At 36.1% G+C, this 18,288-nt stretch overlaps 2 protein-coding genes across 3 annotated transcripts; one reads left to right on the top strand and one right to left on the bottom strand.

The window, feature by feature from the left end:
• The first annotated feature begins 3,070 nt into the window (after positions 1-3,070).
• On the top strand, positions 3,071-8,529 carry cgref1 (cell growth regulator with EF-hand domain 1). The gene is made up of 6 exons (XM_087290782.1): positions 3,071-3,285; positions 3,536-3,644; positions 4,582-4,641; positions 4,972-5,045; positions 7,472-7,596; positions 7,681-8,529. The coding sequence occupies exons 1-6, from the start codon at positions 3,252-3,254 to the stop codon at positions 8,056-8,058; spliced, it is 780 nt and encodes a 259-aa protein (XP_087146908.1). The 5' UTR covers positions 3,071-3,251; the 3' UTR covers positions 8,059-8,529.
• Positions 8,530-9,028: 499 nt separating this feature from the next.
• On the bottom strand, positions 9,029-16,755 carry ctsba (cathepsin Ba). Of its 2 annotated transcripts, none has more exon segments than NM_213336.2 (10): positions 9,029-9,453; positions 9,567-9,695; positions 9,771-9,887; positions 11,376-11,522; positions 11,596-11,681; positions 14,733-14,848; positions 14,921-15,035; positions 15,194-15,279; positions 15,370-15,493; positions 16,638-16,755. In NM_213336.2, coding segments are annotated over 9 exon segments (993 nt in total). In that variant the 5' UTR covers position 15,493; positions 16,638-16,755; the 3' UTR covers positions 9,029-9,379.
• Between the last annotated feature and the right edge of the window lie 1,533 nt (positions 16,756-18,288).

The raw sequence follows: 18,288 nt of genomic DNA, 5'->3' as shown, positions 1-18,288 counted from the left end.
ACTTTTATGACTGGTGTGTGTGTGTCTGTAAATGAAGACATATAAATGAAGCCTATAAATGTCACTGCTGTAGTTTAAACACATTATAGCTTTCCCAATCCAGCTTATCAGAGGAAATCCATAACCTGAAGCAGGGGTGCCACTGGCCCAGAGCCACCCAAAGAGAAGAGGGGTGGAGTTTGGGGGGTGCTGGGGTGGATTGGGTTATAGTTAAGTCCCATAGGCTAGTAGTAATTTCTAGGGCCCCAAAAGTGAGCGGGTCCTTAGAGTCATCCTAACTTTAGTCTATTTTTGTTAAAAGACAAATGAGTGGATGGACAAAAGCAAATGGACAGATCGATAGAAACGAAGGCCTCTGGAGATTAAATTCCTTTTGAAAGGTTGTGTTCACACTTTTAGAAAATATAACTCATTCATTTATTAATTTTCTTTCAGCTCATTCCTTGAGTTATCAGGGGTCGCCAAAATGGAATGAACCGCCAAAACCGGAATATAATATTGCATATGTTTTTACACAGCAAATACCTTTCCAGCCCCAACCCAGTACTGGGAAACACCCACACACACTCACATTCACTCACTGTTAATTTAGTTAATCCAATTAGCCTATAGCACATATAATTGGGCTGTGGGGGAAACTGGAGAAAACCCACACGAACACTGGAAGAACATGCAAACTCCACACAGAAATACTAACTGGCCCAGCTGAGACTCTAACCAGTGACCTTCTTGCTGTGAGGCAACACTAAGCCACTGTGCCACAGAAAACAAAACTACATTTATAAAATCCAAAGATGAAAAAGTTTTATAAGCAGTCATTCATTTACCAAGTAATTAATATGTGATGTAGTTAAAATACAAAAATCCTAGTGTACCACAGTAAGAGTGGGCGGAATCTTTCAAACAGGACTGAACATTTATTTATTTTTATGACCCTTTACTGAATATCCAGTGTCTTGTTTGTGTTATAGAAATATTTGTTATATTCACAGATTAACCATTGTTTTGATACACTAACTATAGTTTCACCATGATGATTATAATAAAGTTGTGGTTGATACTAGTCAGTATACGTCAAAAAGTGTGGTAAAGACCAGGGTTGATATTCGTAAGGTGTTTCAGTCACAGTGTGACTTGGAGACAGAACATTCTGAAAATAAATCAACAAAGGGAAAAGTCTGTGCTGTCGTAGCATTTCAAACGAAAGTACTGCCATCATGTGGCAAAAATAAGTGTAGCTACAGCAAAAACCTCATTTATTGAGGTTTTCATTTCACTGTAATTTTTTTTAGTATTTTTATTAATAATAATAATCATAATTATTATTATTATCTTTTTCTATTAATGTCAGAGTACAAAAACAGCCTCATACAAATTTATTATGCAGATTGTTCATGAGTTTTACAGAGAAGTAAAGCATCAAATAAGCACATACAAGATCTCTTGTATGTGCTTATTTGATGCTTTACTTTTATTAAAAATTAACTAAAAAATAAACAACAAATAATATAAAATCACGTTAAGCAAATTCAAAAAAGAAAAGAACAGTTCAAATAGCTTTAAGATTTTTAGACGAAACAATAGTTTTATTGTACTATTAAAGTTTCTTTTAAAAAAAAAACAAGTTGAAAGAATTTATTCTTGTATATGGAATTTTCCTTACTTTTATCATCAAGGGTATTAAAAAACAACAACATGATATCCTTAAAAAAGATAACAAGAGTCCAATATTTTGTGATGAATAAACAAATAAAATTCAATTCAAAAGCATTGTGTATAAAGACCATTCCAAAAAATATGATCAGCAGTTTCACTGGGTATATTACAGAATAAGCAGCAGGATCTATATCTGACTTATATATATTTTTAAATGTCTTGTCTGGGTAAAATCTGTGTAACAGTTTAAATTAAATGTCTCTAATTTTGTTAGTTATTATATATTTTACAGATAAAGGCCAAACTTTTTTTCCATTGAATCTGGTCATATATGTCCATCAAAAAAAAAAAAAAAAAAAACTTTACACATGGGGTAGCTACAATTTCCTTTTGAAAGAGAGACCTGATTTTGTAATTACGTGAGGAAAGTTGTGACAAAAACACATGCTTTTTCCACTGAAGTTTCCAAGGGGGCAGACGAAACACTGAATACGCCACCATAAAAAGCAGTATAACTCCTTTAAGAGTTGCATCCATTACAATGGAAAATTCTTTTAGCGTTACAGGGAAACCAAACTTGCACAATTTTTTTTTAAATTTAAGAAAAAACCTTCTGAATTAAATAACTGAGATAGTCAAAATATTTTTTCTCAAACCAACCATTTAAAAATAAAGATTTGCAATAAAAAATGTCCTGTTTGTTCCAGATAAAATGCTGATGAGGAGGAAATTGTCTTTGTAAATCAGTGACCATGCAAGTAAAGCTTGTTTATGAAAATTCGATAATTTATTTATTTAAGAGATTCTAGCAATATTGTAGTTACAAATCAGTAGAAAAGAGAGACCTCTCAGGTTTTTTAAAAAAAGTAACTGGGGATAAAATTCCAAGTTGAGTAGGCTATTGTTTAAAGATGAAAAATCAAGAAAATGTAACCCTCCATATCATACTTACATGTTATTATTATTGTTATCAGTATTACCAATAGTATTCATTGCTGTATGCAGTGGTGGGTAAGTTTCACTGAGATCATGCTTGCCATCTTGTGGCGAAATTGTGCAAAACTTGGACAGTTTTAGTTAAGGAGTGTCCTGTCTGACAGTCAGGACTAAAATGCTTATGCACTGCCAAGTTAGTGAAGAAGTGCTGAATTACACGTAAAGTCGCAGATTTGATAAGTGTACATACCGTATTTATAGGGTATTAGGCATTTACCACCAACAAGACTTTATTAAAATTAATTTCATATCTATTAAAAGATAATTCCAGATGATGTCACTGTGATGCTCTATAATAAAGCTAAAACATTTGCTACGTAACTCCTCGGTTTATTTACAACCAGTATTCCCTGAGGAACAGAATAGATAGTGTACAGTAAGAGGCGGTGCGTGCGGAGGAACGGCGTGCTGTAAACGCAGTGTCAGCGACTCTACGTGGCGATGATGGAACTCGGTGGAAGGCGGAATATGGAGAGCTCGAGGAGGAGCTGATTTATTTTATCCGGGCCACGACACGTCCACGGAATCCACGTGTAGCCGGTCAGAGCTGCACACACACGGGCTGCGCTGCTCTCATCCGCCGCGGTGGGGGATTCATCATGGATGGTCCGCTGACCGCCGTCAACAGTGAAGGTACAGTAGCATTTCGCATAGCTTTGCTGATCCTTACTTGTGGTTATTGAATCAGTATATTAACACGCCGCAATGTAAATACAAAGAACAGTTGCAAGCTTCATTGTCGCAATGTAAGGTGTTCGGTCAGCTGACTCTTCATATCCGAAAGAATCGTTTCATTCTTAAGTGATCGATTTCTGCTGTTTGTGCATCTCATCTGATTCACGAGTCGTTTCTTTGACCGTCTGAACTGTCTGTGCTGATACAGGTGTCCTAATGCGATCCAGAGGAGCAGCTAATATGATCTCGACACGGCTTGTGTTTGTGCTCATCCTCCCAGCACTGACCCTGTGTGCTCCACAAGTCCAGAGCCTCAGGTAACGTTACAGTAGGCCGCATTCACACTGTGCTGCCGCCGGTACTGTACTTACTGTGTGACTGTGTATAGTTAGTCTTTAACGTAACATATTTAGAAGAATATCTGACATATCTTATTACGAAGAGCAACAAGTTAGCTATTTCAGACATTTTTGAACAAATTTGCTTATTAACTAAGGTCAATTAATAGTAATATACTTGTTCAAGAAGCCATAAACTAAACTGTTGTTTGGGATTTGACTTAATTGCCATATTTTTTAATATGTTGTTAAATTTGTAACACTTTACAATAAAGTTGTGTTAGTTAATGTTAGTTAATGCATACAAACATGAATTATACTACATTTATTACGTTATTGTTTCATGTTAGTTAATGAAAATACAGTTGTTAGTTCATAACTCACAGTGCATTAACAAATGTAAACAAACGTGATTTTGGATTTTAATAATCGTTTAGTAAATGTTGAACTATGATTAATAAATGCTGTACAAGTGTTTTTCATTATTAGTTAATGTTAGTAAACACGTTAACTCACATTAGCTAATGAAACCTTATTGTAAAGTGTGACTGATAAATTCTTATTTATATCATTGATAGTGCTACATATTGGGAAATGTTGGCTATTCTTTGCAAGTTCCATTTTTAAAAATCTGTGAAAACACTACTTATGGCAGTAAACTATTGAATGTATTAAACACTACATGATCATTCATAGAACTGGTACATAGTTAACTTGTGCTTACATTATCATTGTGAATTATATTATAGTTCTGTTAATTTATCAAAGAACATGGCTGTTAATATTTTGATTAGGATAGATCAAGTTTCAATATCTTAAAGTTGTGTTTAACATGCCACTGTGTTTATATATGTGTGTGTCTGAGAGAGAAAAGAACTTTGCCTAGTTCTGAAAGTTGTTTTGTTCTGTTTTCTAGTGATGGCGTCCTTGCACCAGACCTTGCTAATCCTTTTGGGTCTAGTGAAGACAACCGCAGGTGATATTTCTTACATTTTCTTGAGCCTTGTTTTACTTTCTTTAAACCACCTGGTTAAATAAAGTATTGCCCCAAGTTTCAAAGTCCAACGTCCCATCAGAGATAATGCTGAGATTTCCACAGCTGACACTGATATGCTCAACAAGCAATAATAAAACCGTTTTGTTGAAACATGTTTTGCTAAAACCTTTGGATTTTGGAAGAAAAGTTATGCAGTTGTGCATGTTGATTGCAATGGTGAATTTTTTGCCATTAAATATATTAAAGTAGGAATGTACAGTATGGATCAAACTACTGTAAAGTGGATGTATCTTTGATTCTGTGTGACAGGCTTCTGCAAAGCTACATCAAGAGCAACCTGAAGGAAGGACAGACAAGTCCAGAGCTCAACACAAGGGAGCAAGGTTAATACTGTGTTGTAAACTCGCTTTCTCAATTAACTACCTTCATTTTCAGTCAAGATTGGTGTTTACATTTTTAATCTATTTTAACTCAATTCTATATTGTGAATGAATACATAATTCCAAATATATAAATATTGACATGAGTTTACATCATCGCCATAAATAAAATCTGTTTGTGTTTTTGTGTGTATAAACCGTATCAATTCTGAAATTATTCATAGCCCAGGGGTATGAAGAATTTTAGGCTTGACTGTATAAATAAATGAGCAATATCATACTCGTAGCAGTGCAATGTGGCTGTACATCGGCACTGGTGGGAGGCGTGTGTTGCCACCAGTGATGATATACAGCCACATTGCACTGCTACGAGTGTGATATTGTGTTTATACAACAGTTAGATGGCATAATTGTGTGTATAAAAAAGAAAATCAAACACAGAGAGTCTCAAAACCCTTTTGTAAGAGAAAGTACTTCCTGCTCAATGACGGGCTAATGGCCGCCAATGCACTCTCTCCCATTAATTATAAAAAAGGCCTCAAAGGTACATTATGTTGCCCAACAGCAGCAATATTTGTCAAACTGTAGAGTGTCCTCTGCTTGTTGAATAGTGGTGAATAGTTAAGAGGCTAGAAGAGTGGTGTTACTGGCAAAATATTGCACGGCTATCAGCCAATCAGATTCGAGAATGAGACGGAACTTTTGTATAAATATATTTACACACACAAGCACACAGATTTTGTTTGTGGTGATGTACAATCATATAAAAAATATCATAAGAAGTATCCTTCACAAATTCACAAAGAGAGGTGGCAGTCTGTTAAGAGTGTTGCGATAAAAAGGCAAATTTGATGGAATCTGCACATTGCCTTGTTTATTGTAGCACTGAATAATAATCAGTCACACATTTCTGCTGTACTTATGAATTCAGAAGCCGATTAGAATAATTTGACTGTTGAAGAGAGAGGCTGTGGAACCAGTTGAAAAGTCTGTTTCTCTGAATTTACTGATTTACTGTATTGTTATGCTACCTGTATGTTCATTCATTCATTTTATTTTCAGCTTAGTCCCTTTATTAATCAGCGGTCACCACAACGGAATGAACCGCCGCTGCCTGTATTTATTTGAGAATAACATTAGAATATGTTTTATTGTATAAAGGTCTGACAGCATTTCTTCCAAAATTTCAAATAAAATAGAATTTTGTCATTTAGAGCTTTTTTTATCCTTCAAAAAACAACAATTGGTCAGAATAACGTTTTAATTTGTAGTGAAAATCAGGGTTATTCTTACAGATATGAATATAAACATGACTGATAACATGACATCTTTGTGTTTTTGGTGAAATAAAATATAAACTTGGTCTATATTACATTTTTATTCTAATTTTGGCAGATGTTATCAGTGGGTTTTACTCATGCACATACTGTAATTATAAATCATAAATCCAGAGAAATTTCTGAGGAATCTCTTGATTTCTTTCTGCAGCTGTATATATTCCTTAACAGAAAAATATTTCTGATGTTCATGTTTTATTCTTAAAGTCAAGTGCTATTTTGGGGTTTCCATCTGGATTTTTATTCATTTTCTTTTCGACTTAGTCTCTCTATTAATCTGGGGTCGCCACAGCGGAATGAACCACCAATTTATCCAGCACGTTTTTACACAGCCCTTCCAGCTGCAACTCATCACTGGGAAACATCCATTTACTCTCACTCACACTTATACACTACGAACTATTTAGCTTAACCAATTTACATGTATCAGGTCTTTGGACTTGTGGGGGAAACAAGAGCACAAGGAAACCCACACAAATGCGGGAGAATATGCAAACTTGGCACAGAAACAGCAACTGACCCAGCCGAGGCTCGAACCAGCGACCTTCTTGCTGTGAGGCAACAGCACTCTACTGCGCCACCCGCCTGAATTTTGCCCACTCTAATTTAACAGCTTCCCAAATCCACATGCAGAAGTGTAAATGCAATAGTTCATCTTAAAGAAAACCCTTTAAATTTTTATAAAACAAAGGGAATAAAATAATTGTATATGCTGTCTGTGTTATAATGAACCACTTCAAAAAAAAAAAAAAGGCTCTGTTTTGTATTTTTGTAAACTCAAATTTTAAAGTGTACCTTTTAGGTTCTGTGTGGTCTAGGTTGCTACAATTCATTTCAGTGGTTCCTGCACATGTCAGTAATTATAGGAAAAAAGAAAATTGTCAGTATATGCAAAAGGGATTTATTCCAACTGATGAAAGAACAGAACCAGTTATGGGTGTATTAAGCCAGTACAGACCACTAAAATTTAGAAAAGTAAATGACGTCATGACCTGGTACAGGGTCCCAGAGTTTCAGAGGTTATGCATGTTTTTAAAGCTGTTTTTGGAGGTTAACCAGCATATTGTGTTTTGTTCTCTTGTGGTTCTATAGAGGTGTTTTTCCTTTTCTCCCTGTATGACTATGACAGAAGTGGGCAGATGGACGGTCTTGAACTGATGCAGCTTCTGACAGATTTCCTGACTTACCATGAAATGGCACCAAAGTCAACAGATTCTGTGAGTACCGCTTACTTTTCTCTCCATTAATTTATTTAAGTTAAAGTAAAATGCTCTTGAATTCATATGACGTTAACATTTTAGGTTGTCATCTTGGTGGATTACCTTCTACAAACTCAGGATCTGAACCAGGATGGACTACTGGCTCCATCAGAGCTGTTATCACCATCCACAATGGAGCATCAAGATAACATTCCCCCTGATCCACCTGCTGATGAGACTTCTAAGCAAGAGGAAACTGGTAAGAAACCAGAAAATGGAGATGCTAAAAATCACCAGAAAGATGCAGAGGTTGACCAAGGGTCTGAACATAAAAACGAGACAGATGAAGAACACAAGCAAACACCAGAGAAAGCTGAAGAACAGCAGGACCAACAGCAGCCTCCAATAGAGCAGAAGCTGCAGGATGACCATCAGGAACTGGAGAACATGCCAATCCATCAGAACCAACCTGAGATGTAATGGATAATCCTCAATAAGTGCAACTTCAGAGACCAAGTTATTGCTTTAGCTGCATCTCAAAAAAAAAAAAAAAAAAAAAGATAAAAGAAAAATCAGGCATACATTTAAAACCACTCACCTGCTTCATATGATTGATTTACTTTAATTTATTAATGGATGTTAAATAGTTGTCTCAAAAGACCTTAAAGCACGAGTTAAGGATATCATCAATGAGTTATTCATCAAGGTAAATCGCAAATTTACTGAACTCTAGACATTCTCAATCTGGAATGAGGTGTGTAATCCAGAAAGTTATCATTTGAATTAATCACTGTACAAAACTATGCAAATCCAGAACTTAGAGCTTAGTTTTACTGCAAGATCAATGCAAATACAGTCTCAGCCAAGATCTAGTTACCACCCAGCTACTTTTTTGGGGAATTTAATTGCCTTTGAAATAAACCTCAATTAGGTAGAGTTTCAGCTCCATGACCACTGCAGTCTTATTGGTTTGATTCTGGTGAAGGATTTGGATTGATTGTGATGTAAATTGCTTACTTTTGGTCAAGGTTAATTTTGAAATATTTAACAGACGCTTTAATTTGAGCTTTTATTCAAAAGACAATTACTCCATTGGAGTAAAGCTCTAACCATAAAGCCTTAGCAGTGTGAATTAACAGGAACATACTAATGCCACTTTCTTTATTGTTTGCACTTAATATAAAAAAAAAAGGTATAATTGATCCTCCATTTTAGTGGCCTTCAGCTCATGTTGTAAATAGTTACATTTATTGCACATGGCATTTGGAAGAATATCAGCAAGTGAAAGGCTTTGTTTTCCACTGTAAGCTTCCTTTACTTATGGTTTTCAAAGTATTAGAAATCTGAAAAAGGCTAGGGAAGGGGGGGGGGGAAGCTGTAAATTACAAGGAAAAAGGTTCCTAGAAAACTTTAAGTTCTTCAGGTCAAGATGTTGCAAACAAGACACACATGCTTTTGTTTTATTATTTATTATATTCTAAATCATGTATTAAAACAAAGTAAAAATCCCGTTCAACAATTCAAGCCAAATACACTGAAACTTGTGGCATTGAGGCATCAATTTGTTCTAAAATCTTATAGTCAGCAGTTTAAAAAAGTCCAATGAGCAGGTCCAATTAAATTTTGCGCTGCATGAAAGGCATGTACTAAAAACCTTGCCTGAACAAGGGTCCCCTCCAAATGCAAAATAGCTATAAAAACTGAACATTAACAATACTTAAAAAAAATGTACCATGGACAGAGAATGGCAGTCAGCTTATAACATTTGATCAGGGGCTTCTTTTAGATTGTCTTTTTCCTTTTACATTGGGATTCCAGCCACGATTTCAGATTCAATTCCACAGTGGTCCTCGCCTCTGAGAATCTTGAAATATCCTAGAAGGGGAAAATAAATTAAAATAAGAATTCTGTAGTCTGGAAAGGTCCATGGAACTTCCCTAACTTAACACAAATTAAATATATATTTTTCCAAACAATGTGCACCTCACCATTATCACCCCAGTCGGTGTTCCAGGAGTTAGCAGCTAGCCAGTAGGGGACACCATTTTCCTCTCCCCAGCCCAAAATTTTAATGGCATGACCACCTACAGGAGATCCACTCATGTGCTGGTATACACCTGCAAAAGAAATAAAATTAACCACATCCATTTTATGTTGTATCAGTATTCCAGCATACACAGATGGAAACCAACCAGATTTATAGAGCAGGAAATCCTCATAGACCGTAAAGGCTCCCTCTACTGGACCGTTCTTGAAGAGCTCAGCCATGATGCTATTTTGATTAGATGGCACACTGTAGGACGTCTTCCCTGCAATTACAAGGACCAACATCAACCGTTTAATCCATGACCTCACATATCAGTGCCATTAAGACAACTGACAATTAACCCTTCACTAATCCCCGCCCTCTTTAGTTACGGTTGCTACATCGGTCAAGCAATGGTGCCTAGCATGGCTTTTACAATGTGTGCGCCGGTGTCAGATAGTGCCAGGGATGTCATTTTTGGCTAACAGGTGAGATGGAGAAAGCCAGAAAAAAAAAAAGCCTGCAGTATCCATTACACGGGTATATTCACAATATATTAGGCAACTGATAAGAATTCAATCAAAATTGAAGCTAGCTTAGCCGCCTCATATGCTGACCATTCAACAGCTTCGTTCATGCACAGGAGGATATAGTCTAATAATAATAATAATAATAATAATAATAATAATAATAAAGTAATAACAAATAAACGGATTTCTCTATTTTTAGCTAAAAAGCCTGATAGACTGTGTTGCAATGAAATATAGCATTACTAACCAATGAGGAAACACAAAGACAATGCTTCTACATAGGTAATTCATAGAAAGAACAGCCAGAAAGTATTTAATTTGATGGATGTGCCAAATATTAGCATTGGCTAATATTTGGCCATGGGTAACTGTGGGTAAATTGCCTACAACTGTCAGTATGTTTGTGCTTTTTATAAATTAATGAAAAACATCTGCGGTTAAAAGTATATTGATCGCAAGTGCTCAGTTTGTGATCATATCTCATTTTTGTTCTGTTGATTTGTAATTTCAAATATTCGTAGCTTGAAATGGATAGAAATATGAAGTTCAGTTAAGTTAGCAACAGATTTGCAGATTCGTATTTGCCGGATCAATAACTCAGTCATACTAATAGCAAATTAGGTCATAATGACAAGTTATGGCGAAGGCTTAAACAGCAGTGCTCATAATATAAAGTGGGGGGAAAAAAAAAAAAAAAAAAAAAGGAAAAGAAAAAAGACAGCTATGAAACATAACCTGCTTTATATTTTTGTAGGAAACACAGTTTAGATCTGTTTAGGGTAATAGGTGTGCAAGTTATTGCTGTCGATCACTGAATGTGTCAGGAATATCAAAACAAAACCAACTTAGCTCCGCTCTTTTAGCACCCCTCACACAGCTTGACCCAAAAGGGGTGTTTGGGGGGGGGGGGGGGGGGGGGGGGGCGCGAGAATTACACCATCCAGTCCAAACTTTAAGGATACCGGGTATAAGATTTGCACAATCCACATGCACTCGCTCAAAAGCTTGACAGAGCCCTTGATGAACGATTGGTTGGTTGTGGTTTTTGGGTGTGGCTTAGCAAAGGGTCAATTAACACTCAGAAGAAAAAAAAAAAAAAAAAGCCAGATTTCTGGTATGACTATTTGACAAGTCATTAGTAAACATTTATATAAAAAAAATTTTTAAAAAAAAAACATTCGAACACCCTTAATGTCCATCATGAAGTGTACAAAAACAGGCAAGTTCCTGCTAACTCTTACCAAAGTGTTTGTCTTGCTTGTAAGAGGGGCTGTAGCCAGGTTCACATTTCATGTCACAGTTTGGGGTGTCTCCACCCTCTCCTGAACATGGAGGGCGACTGCCATTCACATGGTGCTCACAGGGTTCAATGGTATATGGACGACAGCCTAAAAAACAAGCCTCATTTAAGTCTTGAACGTAAAAAGTGGATTAACAGAAATCAAGAATAGAAAAACCAACCAATGTGGGAGTTATAGAGTCCACCAGTGACCAGACCCTCTGTGGCCCAGAAATCCCAAGCAGCAGACGGGTATCCACCATTACATCTGAGAACACAAGTAAAATAAACTGACTTGGTATCATGCAAGCCAACACAGACAACTTGAAATCGTTTTTTTGTCAGTCTTAGTACATAGATGTACAGAGTAAAGCAGTAATTAAGATCTAAACTTTGGTCATTTAAAAATAAATAAAAAAAACCCAACACCTGATTCAATGATGCATGAAAGCAAAGCTAAGTTCTCGCATTTAGCTGATCTCCAGGTCTGGTTGATTCACATGGTTAAGTTTAACAAAGTTGTAAAAAATTTTATTTATTTTTTTTTTTTAAGGTTTGGTACTACAGATCACTACATATCCACTTCCTTCTGCGAATAAGACAAGTTAAGTTGCTTTAAGGTTCAAGCGGTCAGCCAAGCTAGACTAAAAGCTGCAGTCATGCTAGCGTTTGTGCGTGCGAAATTCTGTTGTACGGCACTGTGAAAAGGGGTGGGGATAAACACGATTAGACATTAAAAGCAAGTGATCAATCCATTTTTTAAATTTCGGTCCAGCGATGTCATGTGATGATCTTCAGTTAGTCTCACGCAATCATGTGATGCAATTTTGCAGGTTAGAGATAACAAAGCCTAAACTATCCAACGCAGCGAATTTGCAAAACAAGCTTGTTTCTGCTCTGACACATTTTCACATGTATGAATGAAAGTCTAGGGGGAGAAACGCAGGAATTAAAAGGGTAGAGTCATCCATACTTTGACCGCTAATATTAATATACGGGTGTGAACTTAATTTGCTACAACTACGGGGTTTATGCAGGTTCTCAAATCAAATTTAATGACTTAAATATTTTAAGACCATTATGAATCAATTCTTAGACTTCCAGGGCTAAAACACAAAAAGGTTTTCTCTATTATTATTTTTAGGGGTTTTCAGCTTTATTGGGATAGGACAGTGGAGATTTTACAGACAGGAAAGTGTGGGAAGCACAGATGGGAAGGATAGGCAAAGGACCTCGAGACGGGCTTTAAACTCAGGTTGCAGTGAGCACCTTGGTGCAGTGTCAACACTAGGCTATTGGCGCAAAAAAAGGATTTATTTCTAATGGCCTGGTTACTTCTGTAAAAGTTTTTGTCTTAAAATGGAAGATAATGTAAAGCAGTGGTTCCCAACCTTTTTTATTTTTTTTTACCAGAGACCCCACCCCCCGACCACCCTTTCACCCGAAAAATATTGTTAGGCACCCCTCCACATACAAGTTTGCAGTAAGGATGACCCCAAAAGAAAGAAATAAATGTGGCTGGTTGTGACACTTTGCTTTGAGAAAAAAAAAAAAAAAAAAAGTTCAGGTAGCCATCTTGGCACTTCCTGCATTTTGCGTTTCTAGTATTGCTAGCACTAAGACCTGAAATGTATGGAGCTTCACCTGGGTCCAGTTTGCTTTGGTCATTACTATTAGCTCAGGGGTGTCAAACTCAATTCCTGGAGGGCCGAAGCCCTGCACAGTTTAGTTCCAACCCTGCTCCAACACACTTACCTGTAGGTATCAAACAAGCCTGAAGGACTCCATTAGTTTGATCGCGTTTAATTATGGTTGGAACCAAACCATGCAGAGCTGCGGCCCTTTTGGAACGGAGTTTGACACCTGTGTATTAGCTGATAAAGGCGAATCAGTGAGACTTGGTTGTTTTTGTGGAAGATAAATTACAAATTGTCAATTTTTTTTGGAGAGCCAGGGGATAAATTAACTGAAATAGTAAATATGACGCGTCCCCCCCCAAACGGCCCTTGAGGTGCAGTGTCATGCAAGTTTTAGTTTAAACCCCAATTAAACACACCTGAACCAGCTAAAAATCAAGCTCTAGGTATACTAGAAACTTCCAAGCAGGCGTGTTAAAGCAAATTGGAGCTGAACTATGCAGGACACCGGCCCTCCAGGAACGGGTTTGGATACCCCTGCTTTAAAAGGGTCTAAAATAGTTTTTGAAATTTAAAAAATAAAAATAATAAACCAAGATCGGACACCCTGAACTGAACTTAAAATATGGCGAACATACAAAACCCATCAAGGAGAGATTGATAATAAATGTATGGTGATAATTTGCACCAAGTAATGAAAGAACCAGGGCTTAACATTTACTTTTGATCACCAGCCACTGTGCTAGTAGATTTACAACATTGGTAGCCACACTTTTCTTGTTGGAAAAAAATATACTATATGCAGAAATTAGACTAACATGCTAAAATGACTTCGATTTAGATGCGTTGTCCACATGCCTCATTCATTTCACTTCGTGTGCATTGTGTATTAGCTTGCTCAGTGTGTATGAGCAAACGGGTTGTCGCAATGCAATTAGTTTTAATTCCATATGACATTTCAGGGCACAAAATTAAGGATTAACCAAATTTATCTCGGACCACACCAAATAAGAATTTCTTTGTTTTTTTTTTTGTCTTGAACTCTTCAAAAGGAGCAGAACTGTGGGTGCACGATCGTCGCTCTTTGTCCAGTCTATTTCACAGAAAAATCGATCGCACCAGTTGCACTTCCTCTAGACACTGTTGCCTTGCGCAAGCAAACCGGAGCATGCATGCTTCAACAGTCGCGCACATCACCTGCGGGCGCGAGTGATCATCCTCTCGTTCAGCATTTACCTTCTTTTTTGCTCATTTGTCTTTTGTGATTTGTCAGTCGTGCTGCTTCCTGATTCTAACATCACATTTGCACGAATATTAGGCCATGCTTGTTGTCGAACCCTGCTTTTGAGAAAACTACAATTTAAAAATTATTTCCAACCAGCCAAAGCGACTAGTGGAGGTGTCAGTCTAACCCACCAGAGCTGAAATCTACCCGCATTTGGCAGGTGTTAATGTAAACCCCTGGTAATAACTTGCATTTTTAAGCTATGTGCAATGTTAAAGCCTCTTCTGCAATGTAACTTGTATAAGAGATGTTTGGACATTAACTTCTGTATGCATAATTATCAAAGACCTAAGAGTTCTCTGCATTAAAGACATGCATTGAGTTGCTTGCGAGGTAGGCAATTAAGAATTGCTAATGCAAAGAGGATTAAAAAAGGGGCTGCATCCATGTTACCTACCCCATGCCACAACTGTCACAGCAGGTTAGCAGATCCTGAGAGGAGATCTCCACACTCACTTTGGCATCACTGTGAATACATACTCTATCTGAGATAGCTTCGGCAGCTCCAAATGCCTGCAAGAAAGAAAAAAAAAAAACATGACAGTCTATATTAATTTCTTTAGTGTCCACTGAAGAAAAACTCACCCAGCATGAACCGCAAGAACCCTGGTCTCTAATCTCTTTGAGTGTGGGACAGTTGGGCCACTGCTCTCTTGCATCAAAGTTTTTGGGGAGCTTGAGGCCCTCTGTATATTGAACCCTAGTTGAAGACAAAAGCAACAGTTGTTGCAAAGAGGCAGAACTTCAAGCTACAAGGAAAAATGCAGATTATGCACCACATGATGTGTTTGTCATATGCACACAGTGACTGCAAAATAAACAGGTTGCACTTCCTCTTCTTCATGTACTTGAACTCACATGACAGGGAGTTTGGGACCCTTCAGAAAAGTCCCACACAACTTCTTTACATAGCTGTAGTCCACATCACGGAAGTTATGTCCAGCCTATAGGGGAGAAATGCCAATATAAAAAGTGCGAAAGTTATTTCCAGCACCTGCCAAAAACAGTTCAGAGCATTGCAAAAACAATTTTACCGTCCAAGTAGTGTTTGCTTTGTTGATGAAGTTGACCATCTCATGGGACAAGGGAGGGAGGCGAGGTCGGGCCCAGCTCACTGAAAGGGCTGAGATCACACACAGGAACGCCAGCCGCCACATTCTGAAACAAGAAAATCCAATTTGCAAGTAAGTATTGTGAGTGGCTACTTAAAAGCAGGGATTGAAAGGGGCAATTCTCTAATCTTTGGCTTCATAACATCAACTCAGATTTAATAACATCAGGGGGGTGGGGTGTGGAGAAAAAAAAAAAGCTAGGCTAAACCTCTAAATTGTCAGCCAGCAATGGTCAAGTGGTACATCAAGGACACTTGAGGCAAGTGAACCAATGACTGCCCACAGGAGAGTCATCTAGACACCGCAGTCATGCAGAAGTGAAACCTCGAGACATCACAAGACTGTCAGAAACTCTTATTGGTTTTGCAACAGAAAAACCCCCATTTGCTTCCACAGAAGCCCATCACTCAGTTGTTAAGAGAATTTTCTTATCAATTTTACTGCCATCATAACAAAGGCCACACAACAATATACAATAAAGCATCTTGGTGAATAACAGACTAAGTGTGTGCAAATGACTAAGTGTAAATGACTAAGTTTAATATAAATAATGGTTTGCACTTCCTTAAAAAGTTTGTAATGACATCATTTATAAGGTGCGTGAGTCAGCGCAATTTACAGGAACAACCGGCGGCTTAAATACCCCGCAGCAATCTGGGTAACTAAAGTGAATTAAAACCCGCTTCATCAAATTAAAATGGTTCATTTAGTCAATACTGCAAAAGACTGTATAGCGTAAAATAACTTTGCACCATTGAATGGCTTCCATTTTAAAACAGTACTCAAAGTCAAATAGTTTGATGCTTTTGTTAGAAACCTAATAATAAAGGTGTAAGAAAACTAGCAATGTAACAAACTTCAAGCATTCATGTGTGTTCTGAGAGAAGCTCTGGTTACTAATTCACTTTCGTTTTTAACGACTGGCCTTGTTTACTCACTGCAGTCGAACCAACATTCAACCCAAGTTTTCAGCCAAGAGACGCCAATAAATCATGAGAACCAATAAGAGTCTTTATACAAATAAAGATGCAACCTTGTTATTTATTCATTATTTTTACAAACCGTGTTATATGATTGCGCAATCTACGACACAATGTTATATCATAATGACCTTACATATGATTCTTTCTGTAAATGTAATCACGATCCCCGTGATTTAAAACAAAAGTTCAGATATATAAGATACTCACCTGTCTTGTGTATGGCAGTCGTGCAGTACTAAATGTGGTCTCACTCCCCAAAACGTACACTGGGCGGAAATAAACAACTACCGACGACCACGGCTGACGGCTTTTATGGAGCTACGGTTAATCACGTGATAAGTCATGTGCGTTTGGGTCTGATGACTCTCACGTGATCAAATCTTTTGATTGTCTGAGTAATCGCTGTACTGTTTGTTAATTACATTTTTTTGTAACTGTGCTGAAAAAATGTGATCAAAACGTCATATAATTTGACTTTTTAAAGTTTCATAGCATGCTTTCAACATTTTGCCACAATTAGAGCTTTTATGTGAAAAAAATCCGTATACAATTTACATAATTAGAATTATGGTGTTCCGTAGATAAAAATATTTAAAATATGTTAGCTTGTTTTTTTTTTTTTTTTTTTAACCAAAATTTATCTCCTGATTTTAAATGTATTCTTACAGATACCAAACTTTATTTTTTATTTTGCTGAATATTATAAGAATTATACAGAAATAAAGAATATTATACCAAGTGCAGTAATTTCATATGGCAAGCCTTTTTGACATTTAATCATTCCCAGGATATAAATTATTAATATAAAAAATTAATTCCATTTCCATTAAACATATTCTTGATATCAACAATATCATCACTCACAGAACTCAAATTCTTAATATCAAACTAGTAAATATAGTACAAACTAGTAAATTTAGTACACATTTTTTATATCTGCAATGCTAAATATCACAATAAGCTGCAATTAAAATGTAATTGCATAAATAATTTTTTTCAAGATTCCAGTTTAAAATGCAATAAGAAATGCACTTGACAATAGTAAAATATTTATTTGATTTGATTAATTATGCATTATTTATTATATTAACAATTTAACATGAACAATAATGAGATTTATATCAATGATATTATTTTCATTAGAAAATGTTAATTTCTTTTAAAATTTAAATTTAAGGGTATTATTAAATATTAAGGGTATATATATATATATATATATATATATATATATATATATATATATATATATATATATATATATATATATATATATATATATATTGCATATATAGAGAGAGATGGTGGAGTGAGAGAGCAGCAAGTTACACAAATTTACAAAGAAATTGATCAAAGGAAAAGGAACTGATAAAGGATTGTAAAAATAACATGTGCTTACATATATAATACATATTACTTATATAATACTTATTACTGAGAATAAAATTAAAAGTATTATTTAGGACTTCGATGAACTTAGTTTTAGAAATTAGATTTAAATTTAGAATCTAACTAATCTTAGAATTAGAGGCCCTCAAAATAAATACCTAGAAGTATAAATTATACCTATAAATTATTTATAACAATTTTATGGTGATTCATTCCGCTGTGGCGACCCCAGATAAATATATGGACTAAGCCAAAAACAAAATTAATGAATGAATCATTTTTAATCATATTTTGTATGATGAGTGTCTAAAATTTTTTTTTATTTGAATGTTTAATATATCTGCTGTGCAAATGTATTCCCCAACCTCAATAAAAATAAATTAAAGTTCAAAAGGCATACTTTCAGAACTTTTCGGCCCCATGGCTGGAATTGCGTAGGGCTAAGCCGAAGAAAATGAATGAATAAATAAAT

The sequence above is a fragment of the Danio rerio genome, chromosome 17 (assembly GCF_052040795.2).
Source record: "Danio rerio strain M-AB ecotype USA chromosome 17, GRCz13ab, whole genome shotgun sequence".
NCBI classification, from domain to species: Eukaryota; Metazoa; Chordata; class Actinopteri; order Cypriniformes; family Danionidae; genus Danio; species Danio rerio.
The sequence above is the reverse complement of the archived record's forward strand: the minus strand, read 5'-3'. Positions and strand labels throughout refer to the sequence as shown.